The sequence below is a fragment of the Bos grunniens genome, chromosome 16 (assembly GCF_055505025.1).
Source record: "Bos grunniens cultivar Pamir isolate PY7600 chromosome 16, Bosgru_T2T1.0, whole genome shotgun sequence".
NCBI classification, from domain to species: domain Eukaryota; kingdom Metazoa; phylum Chordata; class Mammalia; order Artiodactyla; family Bovidae; genus Bos; species Bos grunniens.
The window spans coordinates 30,715,572-30,732,076 of NC_141180.1; the positions used below are offsets into that span (position 1 = coordinate 30,715,572).

The 16,505-nt window shown below is 63.7% G+C and overlaps 2 protein-coding genes across 2 annotated transcripts in view; both read left to right on the top strand.

The window, feature by feature from the left end:
* The window catches only part of PLCH2 (phospholipase C eta 2), a 65,836-nt gene extending 50,695 nt beyond the window's left edge, over positions 1–15,141 (top strand). The window contains exons 10-23 of the mRNA XM_086342554.1: positions 1,318–1,489; positions 1,897–2,004; positions 3,010–3,168; positions 5,824–5,910; positions 6,257–6,339; positions 6,702–6,799; positions 7,126–7,308; positions 7,692–7,799; positions 8,289–8,413; positions 8,492–8,576; positions 8,932–9,078; positions 9,432–9,511; positions 11,579–11,876; positions 13,369–15,141. Of these exons, the coding sequence (XP_086198680.1) occupies positions 1,318–1,489; positions 1,897–2,004; positions 3,010–3,168; positions 5,824–5,910; positions 6,257–6,339; positions 6,702–6,799; positions 7,126–7,308; positions 7,692–7,799; positions 8,289–8,413; positions 8,492–8,576; positions 8,932–9,078; positions 9,432–9,511; positions 11,579–11,876; positions 13,369–14,654 (3,019 nt within the window). The 3' untranslated portion in view covers positions 14,655–15,141. The remainder of the gene's footprint in view (positions 1–1,317; positions 1,490–1,896; positions 2,005–3,009; positions 3,169–5,823; positions 5,911–6,256; positions 6,340–6,701; positions 6,800–7,125; positions 7,309–7,691; positions 7,800–8,288; positions 8,414–8,491; positions 8,577–8,931; positions 9,079–9,431; positions 9,512–11,578; positions 11,877–13,368) is intronic.
* On the top strand, positions 11,883–13,433 carry LOC147356513 (uncharacterized). The gene is made up of 2 exons (XM_086342553.1): positions 11,883–12,341; positions 13,113–13,433. Exons 1-2 carry the CDS (start codon positions 11,951–11,953, stop codon positions 13,121–13,123), a joined length of 402 nt encoding a protein of 133 aa, XP_086198679.1. The 5' UTR covers positions 11,883–11,950; the 3' UTR covers positions 13,124–13,433.
* Positions 15,142–16,505: the final 1,364 nt, after the last annotated feature.

Sequence of the window (16,505 nt, forward strand, 5' to 3'; positions counted from 1 at the left end):
TTTGCTGTCACTCAGCTGTGGCTATAGACACTATTGAACAAAATCCAGTTTAGTTTCTGAAAATAGAAGACCGCCTCCCCACACTGTTAGTTACCCCAAATCAGCGAGGCTCGCAGGCGAGGGAAGAGCTAATTGAATGAAAAGGAGAAGGAGACTGACTTAAGAACTAGAAACAGAGGGGTTCCTCTGGGAAGACCTGGCCCAGGCTCTGTCTCGGAAGGGGGTGGGCATGGGGGCCCTCTGCAGGACAGCCTGGCCTCTGGAACTGCAGGTGCGGGGGCATCCTGGGCAGTGGGGCTGGGACACACAGGTCTCCTGAATCTGCCAAAGAGCCAGGGGCCTGCTGGGGTCTCGGGATGGGGCTCACACCTCCCATGCCAGCATCATGTTTACAGGCACTTGGTTCTCGCCTGAGGACTGAGGCGAGAAGCACCTTTGCTCAGGCCCTGCCTCCCTGCATCACAGGATTCAGCCACCTCTTGGTCCAGTTTGTGACTTCTAGGCTGGGGTCACTTACATTTTCTAAAAGGATTATGTTGCCTTTTGACAAAAATCCAAGTAACTGTGCACGTGACTGAAAAGAATAAATCAAACAACTGAAGAGCCTATTACAAAAATGCCCACACTGCTCTCCTTACCCGCACCACGCAGGTCATAGCTGTGCCAGGCTGTATCTCCCTCCTATTGGGCCAACACTGGGCCCCAGGGCCACACACTGGACAGTGTCTCCAGGATCTCGGTGGTTGGGAATCTTTCTCACAGTCTGTCCATTGCTCCACATTGCACCTCAGTTCAGTCCACATCATTTTTTGACCCCATTTTATGACTTGCTTGAATGTTTCCTTTTATTTTTCCTGGAGTTTCTAATTGCCTTTGATTTTTTTCTTATGAGGAGAAGAAGTACATGCCTTCTTTACCCACCCTCAAGGTCTCCTGGTTCCTATCCTTCACACTCAGTTGCTTTTTTAAAAAAATTTTATTTATTTATTTTTGGTTGAACTGGGTGGATTCTCTTATTGCAGTGCAGAGGCTCCAGGGCACTCAGGCTTCAGTAGTTGTGGCTTGTAGGTTTAGTTGCCCCAAGGCATGTAGAATCTTCCCAGACCAGAGATTGAACCCATATCCTCTGCATTGGCAGGTGGACTTTTAACCGCTGGGCCACCAGGAAAAGTCCTCACCCTCCCAGAGTGGCTGGCAGCCACATCTCTCCTGGGCTCCTGTGAAGACCCCCCCTCCTCATGCAGTGCTGCAGGTGACCTGCGGTGGGACCTAGCCTTCCCCCAGCCTCATCCTGCTCCTTCCGTCTTGGGGCCACAGGTACCCAGTGATCCTGTCCATTGAGAACCACTGCAGTGTCATCCAGCAGAAGAAGATGGCCCAGTATCTGACTGACATTCTTGGGGACAAGCTGGACCTGTCATCAGTGAGCAGCGAGGATGCCACCATGCTGCCCTCTCCCCAGGTGCTCAAGGGCAAGATCCTGGTGAAGGTGAGACCCTGCCTGCCCTTCCTGGCACCAGCATCCTGCTGAGCCTCTGACCTCCTACCTCTGACTTAGGATCAGGGCAGGGCAGGGCCCTGCTCCAGACCAGCTGGGGTTCCACACCATCTGTGATAGATTTGAGGGGTCAGGACAAGACCTGCCCCTGCCCTGGCCTCCATCTCCCCAGGGAGGTCCATCAACCTGGGGCCTTCGGCATGCACACCAGGGCATGTCCCTCCCGTGATGCTGCTGCAGGGCTGGCCCTGCCCCTGGCCCTCCCCTGGCCCTGCCCCTGGCCCGAGAGCCACAAGCAAGCTTGGGAAAGGTGCCCACCCTTAGCTGCTGCTCCTGTGGGTACTGGCCTCTTAGCACTTCCCGCAGGGACCCCTCTCATGGCCCACCTGCTCCCCCAGGGCAAGAAGCTCCCAGCCAACATCAGTGAGGATGCTGAGGAGGGCGAAGTGTCTGATGAGGACAGCGCAGATGAGATCGATGAGGACTGCAAGCTCCTCAACGGGGATGTGAGTGAGGAGGGGGGACCTTCTTCCCAGATTGGGGAGCCACAGCCCTGAAGGGCCAGCTCATGGCCTGGTTGTGGGATGGAGGCAGCAGGGACAGAGGGGCATGGGGCAGCTTGAGGGTAAGTTGCACAGCTGCCAGGCTGCTGGGCATGCAGTTGGCCTGGGCCACAGGGGGCCCCCCTGCCCAGCCACCCCCCCCGACAGGATACAAACCCCGAGTTCCCAGTGAGCAACTGTCACCTCTTCTCCAAGCTCGTGAGGCTGGGGCAGTGCTGAGAGGCTGAGGAGTCAGCACCAGCGTCGAGCAGCAGAGGAGTGGGCTATGGGGAGGTAGCCATGGGGAGGTGGGGGGACCTCTAATTAGCATCCTCCCTTTTCTGGGCGCTGCTGAAGTATTATTTCTCCCTGAGGGGCCATCGGATGAGAAAGCAATTGTGTAGAGTTCTTGGCCCTGCTGGCTAATTGTTTTAGAAAGCCCCGAGGCAGTGGACTCTTCACGCTCTGGGTGGGCCTGTGCATTTCCCTGCCTGGCCCGAGGCAACAGTAAACCCTACATCTGCACTGGCCCCCTTGCACCCACTGTACCCTGGGTGTGGGGGTGCCCAGATACCCTGGCGCACTGGGGCTACCCCCACCCCCATTCATCTCCTCCAGACACAAAGTGGATGGTGGTCGGTTCCCGATCTTGAGCCGCCCTGAGCGCATAGTGGCAGCTGGGTGCCCGTGACTCATCTGCGGGTCCCAGGGCAGCGTAGTGCAGCTGAAGGAGGCGGGCGTTGGAATCAGATGGGCCTGGCCTGTCTGGGGCCCAGGACAAACTGCACACCTACTGTGCACCCCAGGGGGAGCAGGGGGCGATGAGGACCAGCACAGTGATGCAGGAGTGAGCCTGTGGTCAGTGCCAAGTGTGAGGGGGGGGGTGCTGGCCCTGCTGAGACCCCGGATGCAGTCCACACTGCTGCCCGAGGCGGGGGACGGAGGCCAATGATTGGCTGCCTCTCGCAGGCCTCCACCAACCGGAAACGTGTGGAAAACATTGCCAAGAGGAAACTGGATTCCCTAATGAAGGAGTCCAAGATTCGGGACTGTGAAGACCCCAGCGACTTCACCGTGTCCACGCTGCCCCCACCTGGCAAACTTGGGCCCAAGGCAGAGGCCAAAAAGGTGAGAGCCCTGAGGCCACGAAGGGGGTTGCCTGCAGCTGGGAGAGGGGCTGGCACGTGAGGTCTCTGCATACCCACATACACACCTGCACACACACCTGCACACACACACCTACATACACCTGCACACTCATACCTGCACACACACACACCTACATCTGCACACACACACACCCATGCGCGCACACACACACTGCCCCTGGTGCATATATTCACCCTGGGGCCTCCAGGAGCTCACACCTGGCTCTTCCGAGTCTCATCTTGAGAGACCTGCAGCCGTCAGTGTCACAAGGCAGATGACCACAGTGGGGCCGCCCCATTGGTATGGCTGACAGTTTGTCCCCAGAGGTCTGTGGGCAACTCCTCTAGCCCCCATCCTCCCCACCTGTGGGCAGGAGCGGATGGCAGCCCCCTAGGGACCTCCAGCTCCTCCTAAAAGAGAACTTGGGCGTGGCCTCGGGGGTCTGGTGGTGACTGGGAGGGGTTCAAAGCCTGGTAAGTACTGGCAGCTGTCCAGCTGCCCCCTGCCTGGAGGCCCCCAGCCTCACAGGGAAGCGTGGCTGAGCTCTGGGAAGTACCTTCACAGGGAGAACAGTGTGGGGGCTGTCAGGGCAGACATAAAGCCTGGGGACCAGACTGGGCTGGCCAGGACCAGCGGCTGTGGTGCCGTCTGGAGGGACTGGCCGACACTGGAGGAGGGTCACATCAATAGAGTGGCCTGGGGGGAACCCCGTGGGGGCTGTGATGGGCAGGGAGGCTGGCCTTAGGGCTAGGAGGGTGCCAGTTGGTCCTGCAGACCCCATTTTGTGAGACAAGACACATCCGGCTCTGTGTGCTGGTGGGAGGGGCTGACGTGGCCCTGCTGCTCACACCCCTCACCGCTGAGGATGGAGAGGGGTGCTGTCTCCCTGCCAAGCTGGGGTGCCAGGGGAGGGGGTGGGTGACAGTGGATTCTGGCCCTGGCCGCAGCACTTCTTCAGGATGCTGGGCCAGCACGTACCTCTCTGCTCTGTACCTAGATTCAGGAGGACTGCTGTGCTGGGTGACCATGGGGTTTCAGGCGAGGGTTAACGAGCCAAGAGGTGTGTCAGCCTTGCTGGCTGCAAACACCGTGAACACAGATTCCCATGCCTCTGCCAGCTCATGGGTTTCCTGAGAGCCTCCGTTACACAGGGTCTGTGGCTTGGGCTTTGCACCAGCGCCCCTCCATGTAGCCTGCCAACCAGTGGGAGACAGGACTCCCCAGAGGGTGGAGAAGGGGACTGGGGTCAGGAGAGCAGCGGAGTTGGTTGGGGGGTGACTCCCGGGAGCTTCCTGACACTGCAGGCCATGTCTTCAGCCAGGTGCCCCCTCTCTAGTACGTGAGCAGAGAAGGCATCTGGGGGGATGGGCCTGTGGCTGTCCCTGCCCCTCTTTGCTGGGCCGAGGGCCTCCTGTCCCTCGCTCCAGCTCCAGGCTCCCTGCCTGGTGACCAGAATCCAGACCTGAAGGGTTCCACTCATCTGCTGGGTGAGGCCAGGGTACTGAGGGAGGAGCATGTGCAGGGGTGCCCCCAGCGGTGTGTGTACAAGCTCACACACAGGGTGTGTACGTCTTGCTGAAACCCCTCCCTGACAGGGAACGCCGGCTGCAAAACCAGCTCCTGCCATGGTGTGGTAGGCACAGCCTGAACAAAGCTGGGAGGGTTGTGGGGGCATCTGTGGAAGGGGCTGGCGGGGGCAGCTGGTGGTGGCTACAGCGAGTGGCCTCAGGGACACAGGCACAAGCTTCCAGCCACTCCAGGAGTGTAACTGAGCTTCAGCATGGGCTTCCCTAGATGTCTCAGGAGATAAAGAATCCACCTGCAATGCAGGAGACCTGGGTCTGATCCCTGGGTTGGAAAGATCCCCTGGAGAAGGGAATGGCTACCCACTCCGGTATTCTGGCCTGGAGAATTCCATGGGCTGTATAGTCCATATTGTTGCAAAGAGTCAGACACGACAGAGTGACTTTCACTTTTATGGATGACAGCTTTGGGCTTCAGTGACAGATGACAGAGGTGGACAGGCCACAGTGTTGCCAGGACCGGGCCCCCTCCTGGTGAAGGGGGCAGGGGCCGGGAGGGGAGCTGCCCATACGTGTGTTCTGTAAATGGTGCTGAGGAGGCTCGGTCCTGTGGCTTCAGGAGACTCGCTGTAGCCCCAAGTGCAAGCAGTGGACAGCCACAGCCCTGGGGACTGTCTAAAGAGGTAACACCTCCGCAGCTGTGAGAAGCAGGTCAGGGCTCCTGAGCTTGGGATCCTCAAACGAGGATTACATAAGCAGGCACTCCACGGAATATTCCAGACACACTGACGGTATTCATTATGCAATCACCATCCATGGGGAAGAATCAGAACTGGGCACTTAGTGAGTTTGGAGTGGGACATTGTGGGGAGCTGATTCGGCCAGGCCCCTGCTCCTGGCAACCACCTCTGTGTACCCCATGTGGCTGGGGACTGTGCCTCCCGAGGGCCTGGGGCAGCGACCAGCCCAAGGCCCAGCTACCCCATTCATCCAGGCCCCTCTCAGCTCCCCCTGTTCCAGGAAGGAGGCACTGGGAGGAGCTTCCTGCCCATGCCCCTTGGCCTGGTCTGAGGCTGGGCTCACTCGGCCCCCTGTCTGTCTCTGCTTCCAGTTCGAGGAGGACGTGGAGATCGGGGAAGAGGCCGGAACCAGCCGCCGGAATAGCCGGCTCCTCATGGGCAGCTTCTCCAAGCGCAAGGTCTGCCCGGCTCCCAGGCAGGGAGCCTGCCCCTATGTCCCCCAGCCAGAGGTGGGGCGGGGGCTTCTCCAGCCCTGAGAGTCCCTGGGATTCCTGGCTGCCTTCTCAGGCTACAGGTGTGGAGCCTTGGTCAGGGCTGGATGGAGCAGGTGTCTCGATGGCTCTCCCTTGGTCGACAGTGGCCAATGCCCAGAGCTCAGGTCCTCCAGGGCCCAGGTTGAGCAGGGCACTGCAGAGGAGGGGCAGGCCCAGCTGAAGCGTGGGCGCCAGGACCCCAGGTCAGCAGATCCTTCCTTCCCCAAGCCTGAGACTCCACCCATCTTGACTCTGCCCTCCTTCTGCACAGAAAAAGAGCAGCAAGCTGAAGAAGGCGGCCAGTGTGGAGGAGGGGGACGAGGACCTGGACTCCCAAGGCAGCCAGAGCAGGGGGTCAGTGCCCACCTCCATCCTCGGTCCTTGAAGAGATGGCTGCGTGGAAAGTGCTGAGGCCGTTGTTTTGGCAACAGCAGGCGTCAGATGTGCAGGCTCAGAGGGGGCATGGAGGCTCGAGGCAGCGACCCCAGGGTGCAGGGCCGGCAGCTCCCTGGGCTCCTTTCCTTAGGATTGGTCAGGGTCGGTGCTCTTCCCTGGGTTCAGCACCTGCCCCCACCCCCAGCGTCACCTCTCTGTACATCCATGTGTGACCCGAGCCCTGGAATACACGGGCACAGTTGGCGCCTGATGGACGCTCCCCAGAGCTTCAAAGGGAGGAGTGCTACCCAGGTCCTGACCCCAACAACCCCCTCCTGCAGGGCCGCTAGGCAGAAGAAGACTATGAAGCTGTCTCGGGCCCTCTCAGACCTGGTCAAGTACACCAAGTCTGTGGGCACCCACGACGTGGAGACGGAGGGTGAGGGGTCGCTACAAGTGGGGCTCTGGGAGGGGCGGGGGCCATTGGGATGGGGCCCTCAGGGACGGAACTGGGCCAATGGGGCGGGGCCGTGGAGGGGGTGGGGTCACTGAGGGGCAGGGTCATTGAAGGCAGGGCCTGGGGAGGGGAGGGGCGGGGCCTTGGAGGTGGGCGGTGCCACGGAGGGGCAGGGTCATTGGGGGCAGGGCCCAGTGAGGGGCAGGGGCATTGGGAGCAGGGCCCAGTGAGGGGCAGAGGTATTGGGACGGAGTCCCCTGGGGGTGCTCCCAGACCCGGTGCCCTGACGATACCCGTTCGGCCCTCAGTGGCGTCTAGCTGGCAGGTGTCCTCCTTCAGCGAGACCAAGGCTCAGCAGATCTTGCAGCAGAAGCCGGCGCAGTACTTACGCTTCAACCAGCACCAGCTCTCGCGCATCTACCCCTCCTCCTACCGCGTGGACTCCAGCAACTACAACCCGCAGCCCTTCTGGAACGCCGGCTGCCAGATGGGTGGGTGCCTGGGCCCTGGGGCAGCAGAGGCGGCTGGGCGGCGAGGGAGATGTGGCTGGTTACTCCGTAGTCACTCCGCTTAGCTCTCTCGCCCCTGACTCGGGAGAATCTCGGAGGTATCCAGTCACCCTCACCAGGATGGCACTGGTGGGGGCCGCGGGGGTGGGGGCCTTAGGACCCCAGGGTAAGGTGGTGAAAGCCCCAGTCTGGCCAAGCTCTGCCCCTGTGCAGGGGCCGCTGTGCAGGCTCTAGGAAAGTCCTGCCGGGTCGCAGGGCCCTGGTTGTGCCTAGTGTGACCCTAGCGGACTTGGGCTCACTAGCAGTGCAGAGGTGGGATGCCTGCACCCCCCACTGACCTGGTCACCCCGCGTCCTTCCTGGCAGTCGCCCTGAACTACCAGTCGGAGGGGCGGATGCTGCAGCTGAACCGGGCCAAGTTCAGCGCCAACGGCAGCTGCGGCTACGTGCTCAAGCCTCAGTGCATGTGCCAGGGTGAGGACGCGGCCCCGGAACCCCGACCCTGCCGGGATCTGGAGCCCCTCCCCAGCCCGCCCCTACATGAGGGTCCCTGGGTGAGGCGCCCTTGAGCGAGGTTGGCTGGGCACTTGCTGCTCCTTCTCAGACCCTCAGCTTCTCCCGTGTGTGCTGAAAGCAACTTGTGGATCTTTTCCTGCTGTCACCCTGGACCCTATCACCGGGCACCCAGTCACCCATCCAGAGGCAGTGTGGCCTCGCACCCACACTGAGCCCCTGTGGTTCACCCATGAGGAAACAAGCTGGGTGCACATCACGGGGTGGTCACAGAGGTGACCGGCCCCTCGGCACCCCTGCATTGGAGTGCTGCCTCCCGTCCCCCTCCTGCACCTGGGACTCCCGTCCAGTCAGTGGGGGAGAGGTGGGAGTGGGTGCCTTGGGGCTGCCCCAGCCAGCCGGTGGGGGGCTCACCCTGCCTGCTCATCCTCTTGCCCCGGCCCCCCACAGGCATCTTCAACCCTAACTCTGAGGACCCCCTGCCCGGGCAGCTCAAGAAGCAGCTGGTGCTGCGGATCATCAGTGGTCAGCAGCTGCCCAAGCCGCGGGACTCGATGCTGGGGGACCGAGGGGAGGTAGGTGGGAGGGCCTGGGCAGGCGGGAGGGCCTGGCTGTCAGCCTGGCCTGCGGTGCTACTCTGCCCTGTGTACCAGATCATCGACCCCTTCGTGGAGGTGGAGGTCATCGGGCTCCCGGTGGACTGCAACAAGGAGCAGACCCGGGTGGTGGACGACAATGGTGAGCATGTGGGTGGGGTGGGGGTGCAGGAGGGGCGTGGGCACCCAGAGGCCAGCCTGTGCTCCCAGGCCCCATCACAGCTCCTGTGCTGGTGATGCTGGTCTGACCAGGTAGGGAAGGGCAAGGGCTGCAGCCTGTAACTCACATAACTGCCCAGGCTGCCCCCTCAGTGGGGAGCCCAGTGACAGCCACCTGGCCTTCCAGCGTTGCTTCTCTGTGCCAGCGGCCAGCCCAGGAGAAGCTGCTGGGGGAGGGTGTGGGCCCAGGTGGCCTCCGGGTTGGAGCTGTGATGGGGACGGCCTGAGAGGTGGGGATGGGACAGAGGTGACAGACACCTCCTCCTGGCGGCCTCCAGGATTCAACCCCATGTGGGAGGAGACCCTGGTGTTCACGGTACACATGCCTGAGATAGCGCTAGTACGCTTCCTCGTCTGGGACCATGACCCCATTGGGCGTGACTTCATCGGCCAAAGGACGCTGGCCTTCAGCAGCATGATGCCAGGTGTGCAGGGGGCCAGTGAGGGTGGGGGAGGGCAGAGCCTGGGGCCAGTGCCCCTACGGTGCATTCCCTGAGGGCCAGGAGGGGGCGAGTTAGCTCCTGCCTCTCCTGGGCCTGGGGACACCAAGAGCGCTGAGGAGGAGGGTTCAAGGCCACAGCACTGTGTGGTTGGATGGGGGAGGGGAGCTCTAACCTCAGCTCCCAGAGGAGGAAAAGATCCTTGCAGCTGAGGCAGTCCTGGGAGGCTTCCTGAAGGCAGCAGAGTCCCCAGGACCCGGCTCGTGGGTTGTAATCAGGGCCTTGGGACCTTTAAGTAGAGTGTGGGGCTGGGGTGAGCCTGCCCTCTGCTGTTTCAGGCTATCGGCACGTGTACCTGGAGGGGATGGAAGAAGCCTCTATCTTTGTCCATGTGGCCGTCAGTGACATCAGTGGTAAGGTGAGTGCCACCTACAAGGTCACTTGTCGTAAGGGGCATACCAGCTCCACCCCACCCCCTCCATTCCTGTCCCGGGTGGACATCTTGATGGGCCTGTGTCTCCATCCACGAAGGGGCTGGCGGGGCTCCCGGTGCCCCTCTGCCAGTCCTGCGTCCGTGTCTGCCAGGATGTGGGAGCCGTGGGCCTTCCCAGGCGTCCCTGGTCCCTCCCGTCTCCCCTGAGCCCCCCCTACTGCTTGGGGTCCCCGGTTCTCTGTCCATCCTTGAAGGCGTCTGCCTGGCTTTGCCCCCGTCTCCCTCTCACCCCAGCACATTTACCCCAGGAGAGGGTTTGCTCCCACTTCCCCAATGTGCAGAGCCCAGGGGTCCCCGGTTCTGTGTCCGGGGCCCAGCGGGGCTGTAGGAGGTGGTCTGTCAGGCACACACGGGGGTCCGCGCATCTCCCGGCACTAACCATCTCTCTCCTGCCTCGCTCCTCGGCCCCGGGTGCTGCCGGCGGGGGCCCCCACTGGCCTCCCAGCTCCATCGTGCGTCCGTGGTCGCCCTGTCTGTCCTGTGTCTCCGTCTCCTCGCTGCACGCCTGCTGTCGGTGTCTCACGGCCTCACTCTGTCTCTTTGGTCTTGCAGTGGGCTTCTGTGTGTCCAAAGTCTACTTTTAGAAGCACAGCTCTGTTAGGAGCTCGAAGGTACCCCAGCGCGGGGGCGGCGTGGCCTGCCCGCCCCCACCTGCATGCTCAGGCCACCCCGTTAGCATCTGTGATTCCTGGTAGCATTTTGCAGACTGTCAGCTCATGTGATGTGGGTCGGGATGTGGTTCCGGGTCCCCTGGGCCATCCTCAGGCACAGAACAGCATTTACGAGGCAGGTCCAGGACTTCAGCCAGGCCTCCCGTGTGTCTGCCCCGGGGTCCGGCCCGTCTCTTCCTGCCCCTCCCTAGGTCCTCTAGCTGCCAGCCCTCCTGGCGCCTGTGCTCTTCCCTCCCCCTCCTTCTGTGTGCACCGCCCCCGAATGCCTGCGTGCCCCTCTGATCTCTCTGTGCCTTGGTGCCCCGTGCTGGGGGTGGGGAGGAAGGGAGAGGCCCCAGGGACCAGGAGCTCTGAGCTTGAATTCTGGACCTTCCTCTAAATGACTTTCTCGCTGACTCTGACCAAATTGCTCTGGATTTGGGATCTTGAATCAGGCAGCTGATTCAAGTGCTGGCCACTAACACCTCCACCCTGAAGGGCCCCATGTCATGGGCACCGTGACCGTTTGCAGGGTCTCTGCATGCGAGGACCCAGTCGGCCTGTCCGGTGTTGACTGAGACACTTGCCAGCTGGTCCTGGGGACCCTGGCTGCCCTCCCCAGGCAGGGAGGCTACGGGGAGAGGCCTTGCAGGGACTTCCTGGGCCCAGCTGCCCGGGAAGGCCCTGGGCCAGCATTGGTTCAGGGAGCACCAAGCGAGCGTGGGCCCTGCTCCTGAGGCCCCGTGACCAGAGAGCAGGGCAAGGCTGGAAGCATGGCCTGGCAGGATCCCGGAAAGGCCTCCTGGAAGAGACAGCACCTCCAGGCAGTGGGCCGGGCAGGGGCCTGGGCGAGAGCACGGGGCTGCACCTGGCTGTGCTTGCTGCCTCGGCCACAGTGCCTGGGGTGGGTGAACGGGACCGGGGCTGCTCCACTGGGTTCTCACCCCGCTGCGCTCTCTGCACCAGCCCTGTGCCAGCCTGCCCTCAGAGCTGGGGGCAAGGGCTGGAGGGGTGGAGTGTGCAGTGGGCACAGGGCTAGAGCCCAGGTCTCTGCTTAGGAGACCCTCCAGCCCTCCCTGGGACACTTGCCCTGAGACCTGCAGCCCCTCCGCCAGCGCCCACTCACTCCACCCAGTGCAGGCTGGGTTGAGGCCGCAGATGCAGCCGCCGCTGACCCTGGTAGAGACACCCTGGAGACCCTCCTCCTTAGGCTCGGCCCCGAGTGGTGCCTCAAAACGAGCTGGTCCCTAGGGCTGCACCCTGTGGAGCTCAGCTGGATGGGGCTGGGCGGTCTCCAGCCCCCGGTGTCCGGCTGTCCCCTATGTGTCTCCTTCTTTTGCAGGTCAAGCAGGCTCTGGGCCTAAAAGGCCTGTTCCTCCGAGGCCCAAAGCCCGGCTCCCTGGACAGTCATGCTGCTGGGCGGCCCCTGCCCCGGCCCTCCGTTAGCCAGCGGCTCCTGCGGCGCACGGCCAGCGCCCCGACCAAGAGTCAGAAGCCAGGCCGCAAGGCCTTCCCAGAGCTGGTCCTGGGCCTGCAGGACACCGGCTCTGAGGGGGAGGCTGGCGATGTGGCACCCTCCAGCCCTGGCCCCATCCCGGAGGCCCCAACCCGGGAGGAGCCAGGCAGCCGCAGCCCCCGAGGTAAGGCGCCAGCGGAGAGGAGTCCAGAGCAGGAGCGGCCCCCGCGGGTGCCTGTGGGCCCCGGGCCTGCTGGGATGGCCGCCACCTGCATGAAGTGTGTGGTGGGCTCCTGTGCCGGCGAGGATGTTGAGGGCCTGCACAGGGGGCGGCTGCCCAGCCCGGGGCCCGAGGGTGGGCACTCGGCCATCAGCCAGCAGCCCCGTGCCTGGGAGGACTCGTTGGGGGCCCCCCACGCTGCCCCTGGGAGAAGCAGAGGGGCCCCCAAGGGCTCCAGGGCCCGGCATCCCGGGCCGGGCGGCAGTGGCTCCGTGTCCTCGGACTCCAGCAGCCCGGGCAGCCCCGAGGGGGCCACCCGCTGGCCCGAGGGTACCCGCAGGCAGGCAGGGGCCCTGCAGAGGGAGATGAACGCCCTGTTCATTCAAAAGCTGGAGGAGATTAGAAGTAAATCCCCCGTGTTCTCCACCGGTAAGACCAGACGCTGGTTGGCAGCGTCCCTGTGCTGGCCCCGCCCCATCCCGCATGGCCTGGCCGGCGTCCCGCTGCGCTTCCATGTCCAGAACTGTGGCCTTCGTGTGCTCTCTGTGCTCCATCAGCTAGTCCTGCAGGCCCTGCTGCCCCCAGCTCCCTGTGTGCCCATGACGTGCCCCGCGGGCCTGACACCTCTGAGGCTGGGAAGTGACCCCAGGGTGGGGACTGGGGAGTCTGAGCTGTGCCCTGCTTGCCAAGGCCTGGAGGCCCAAGCGTGGCTTCTGGAGACTAGCTCCAGTGCCAGGCCAAGCCTCCCTCCTTGGCCTGACTGCCAGGACCCGGGGGCAGTTTCCGGGTCTTCCTCCCGCCTCTCCCCAGCCCTGGCCTGCACTGCAGTCCTCTGGGAAGACTGGCCTGGGCTCCTGGAAGGGGCTCAGAGCCTTGACACCAGGGCTTCAGCTTGCAAAGTATGAGGGGAGCAGATTGCAGGTGACCCTCATTCCCAGGGACGGGGACACACGTGTGAGCAGCTCTGCTTTGGACCCTCCCCTTGCCTCTGCCCTCAGGGGTGGTCATGACAGACCTGTTTGTGGCCCCTGCTCACAGGGAGTGGACCCTGGTCACAGGGAGCGGACCCAACCTGGGGAGGGTGCGCTAGAAGCTGAGCCTCTCTCCTGCACGTGCCCAGCCTCCCCTCCTGTGTCCATGGCCAACCCCACACCTGCTGACCACCCTGTTCTCCTTTCTGTCCCCACGCTGCCTCCCTAGTTAGGAACTGAGAGCAGCCGAGTGCCAGGTAACGGGGCCCGGCCCCCGTGTGCCCTGCTGCCCTGGCCTTGGGAGGCCCCCTGCCTGTGGGCATAGAAGCCAGTTCCTTCCCCAGCAGCAGTAGAACCAGAGGGTGGGCTGGAGGGAGTGGGGTGTGGGGGCAGCTGTATGCACGTGGAGGGGCCTGAGTGCGGGCGTCCTGTGGGCATGAAGCCCCGGGCCACCCCCGACACAGGCCTCTCCCTCTCCCCCACAGAGCCCCGCCCCTTCTCCATGCAGAGGTCGGTCTCCTCGCTGTGCAGCCTGGAAACCATTGCCGAGGAGCCAGCCCTGGGTCCCGGCCCCCTACTGCCAGGGGCAACCCCCCCCAGCCATGCCCCTGGAGGGCCCCAGTGCTCTACAGGGCTCAGCACCCACTCGGCGAGCCCCCCAAGGGCGGCTGTGGAAGCTCCCAGGCCCCTCCAGCTCCGGACAGGGAGCCAAGCGAGCGCTGAGCCAGCCCCGGGAAGCAGGCAGTGGGCATGCAGCACTGGGGGCCCTGCTGGGGCCTGCAAGGGGGCCCCCAGCGGCCATATAGAAGGCAAGGGCCACCCCCGGGCTCTGGGCCACGTGCCCAGAAGGGCCAAGAGCGAGGGGCAGGTGCCCTCGGAGTCTCTGGGTGGACGGTGGCCCCTGGCCGGGCCCTGCCCCACCGTGTCGTTGGACGCCACTGGCGGGGACCGGCTATGGCAGCGGCTGGAGCCAGGCAGCCACCGCGGCAGCGTGTCCTCGTCCTCCAGCCTGTCGTCCAGTGACACGGTCATCGAGCTCGCCCTGCCGGGCCTGGGCCTGGGCCTGGGCTGCGACAGCCTCCCAGGGACCCTGGCAGGACATCTGCCCCTGCGGCCCTGCTCGGCCCCAGTCGCCTGCCTGGACCCACCCGCTGTGACCAAGAGCAAATCCAACCCCAACCTGCGGGCTGCTGGCCAGCTGCCTGTGGGGCCGGACAGGCTGCAGCCCCTGCCCCTGGCCCCGGGGCCACCCTGGCGCCGCCTCCCCCTGGCAGGCCTCCCAGACTGCGCTGTGGCTGCCAAGTCTAAGAGCCTCGGGGACCTGACTGCAGACGACTTTGCTCCCCGCGTGGAAAGCCTGGGCCGCGGCCTGGGCCTGGCTGGAGAGAGGCCGGCTGGGCGAAGGGTGCGGCCGGATGCCCTGACAGAGCAGTTGCGCTGGCTCACGGGGTTCCAGCAGGCTGGGGACATCACTTCACCTACCAGCCTGGGCCCCACCGGGGAGGGGGTGGCAGGTGCCCCGGGCTTCCTGCGGCGCTCCTCCTCCCGCAGCCAGAGCCGTGTGCGTGCCATCGCCAGCCGGGCCCGCCAGGCTCAGGAGCGGCAGCAGCGGCTGCGGGGTCCACGGGGACCCCCGGAGGAGGAGCGGGGCACCCCTGAGGGCGCCTGCTCCGTGGGCCAAGAGGGTTGTGGTGATGTGCTGGCCCCCTCCAAGGGCGCCACCCACCAGCCCTTAGGTGCTGCCGCCACCGGCCTTCTGCTCCGATTCTGACCAGCCTGGGTGCCCACCGCCCCCCCCGCTCACTGCAGTCCGGGCCTTGGCAGGCCAGTGTTTGCTCAGGATGGGAGGCTGCCTGCCTGTCCCTGGCGTGGCTGTGCCCTTTGGCCCCCGCCCCTCCTCCCAGGGAGGAAGGGACCCCCGTCCCAGGATCAGGTAAAGCTTCCATGACCGTTTAAGATTTACGTACACATTGAGGGATATTTAAATTTTTTAAGAGACAAAAGCTTCTACAATATGAAAATGGTGCCGTGTCCCTTCCCACTGTTCCCAGTCTCAGCCGTGTGGCGTGTGTGGGCGCGCGTCTGCCCGGTCCTGCTGTGCCAGGCCTGGTGTGCTTGTCAGGCGCCCAGGGTGACGAGAGCATGGCCATCCCCACAGACTGCTGGCTGGCTCTGCACAAACCCTGCTCTGTACGGGACGTTGTATATGCTTGTAAACTCCTGAACACAACTCCAATAAACACATCCGTGCTTGCCCACGTGGGCTCCTGGCTCACTCCCTCTGGCCCGTACACAGTGTTCCTGTTCCCTTACCTCTGTCCACGGATGGTTTGGCTGGACTTTGCCCGGGGCCAGGGCCACAACCCCAACTATCCTGTAGCCTGCCCACCCCACCAAGCCCTGCTTGTCTTGTCGGGGGCAGACGTTGGCGCTGCCTGGGACCCCAGAGAAGTTCTGTGCACACACTTTCAGGACTACCCATCCCTGGAGAAGCTGGGGAGCTGGCGGGGTCCTAAGGAGGTCTGTCCACTCTTCCTGCTGAGAATCTGGCTGGCACAGGAGCCAGCTGAGGTGTCAGGGGCCACTCCAAGCCCTTCTGCAAGGGACAGTGCTCCTAGGGTACTCCCCGCCCAGGCTCAGCTTGGGGAGGCCACGGGCCCGCACCAGGACCAGCTCTGCGATCTGCGCTGAGGCCCCGGAGGCCATGAGTGCCAGGAACAGTGTCTGAAAGGCTGGAGGCTGGTGGGTGTGGATGACCTGGGGTGGGCGTTCTCTTGCCATGTCCCTTGTAGGTCCCAGGGACCTGTGCTGGTCACTTGCCCACATTCAGCAAAGGCCTGGGGGTGGGCAGCTGTACTGGCTCCACTTTCCTCCCCCCAGGCCCCCGGGAGCTGGCAAGGCTGCCTCCATCCTCTGGTCAGTCAGAGGGGCTCAGCCTGTGGAGCTGGAGCCCAGCCTCGGGAGGCAGGGCATCTGGGCTCTCAGGGTCTCTGGAACAGTGGGGGTGTGGACATGAGGGACACAGGCTGGGCGATCTATAAGGCTTGTTCAGTCCCAGGTGGGTGCTGCCTCTGTGGCCAGTTAACTTTCAGAGGCTGGCCTCAGCTCCTGGAGGCCCAAGGCCCTTCTGCTCCAGCTGAGAAAGGGAATGGAGGTGGCAAGAGGAGCAATGGGCGGGGCAGGTGCTCAGAGCCCTGAAGCCCTCTCACTGTGCAGCCCCTCAGGCTGCCCTGGCCTGTCCAATGATGCTCAGGGGCCCAGCCGGACAGGCGGGAAGACCTGTGAGGGGTCATGACCCAGGGCAAGTAGGGCTCTGATCAGACCCCTGGAGCCCTGCTGGGTGTCTGGGCTGGGCGCCCTCTGCACAGGGAGCCCCAGACCAGCCAGGACAGTGCTGCCTTCCCACCAGGGAGAAGGGGAAGACAAGGGGCAGCCTGGGCAGACCTCACAAAGGTAGCCACAAGAAGCTGAGCCGTGCCAGGGGTTGGGGGCAGTGTTGGGGTGGAGGTGGGGGAGCCCTGGAGGAAAGGGCCTCTCAGTCAGGGACCACACAGTGAGCAGGCCTGGCTGGGCCCTCTGCTCCCCCTGGCGGCCACTCACAGGAAAGCCGGCCCTTCTCTGC

Bases quoted from the DNA above. Each gene is read 5' to 3' on its own strand.
- LOC147356513 (XM_086342553.1), top strand. From the start codon at position 11,951: ATGGCCGCCACCTGCATGAAGTGTGTGGTGGGCTCCTGTGCCGGCGAG.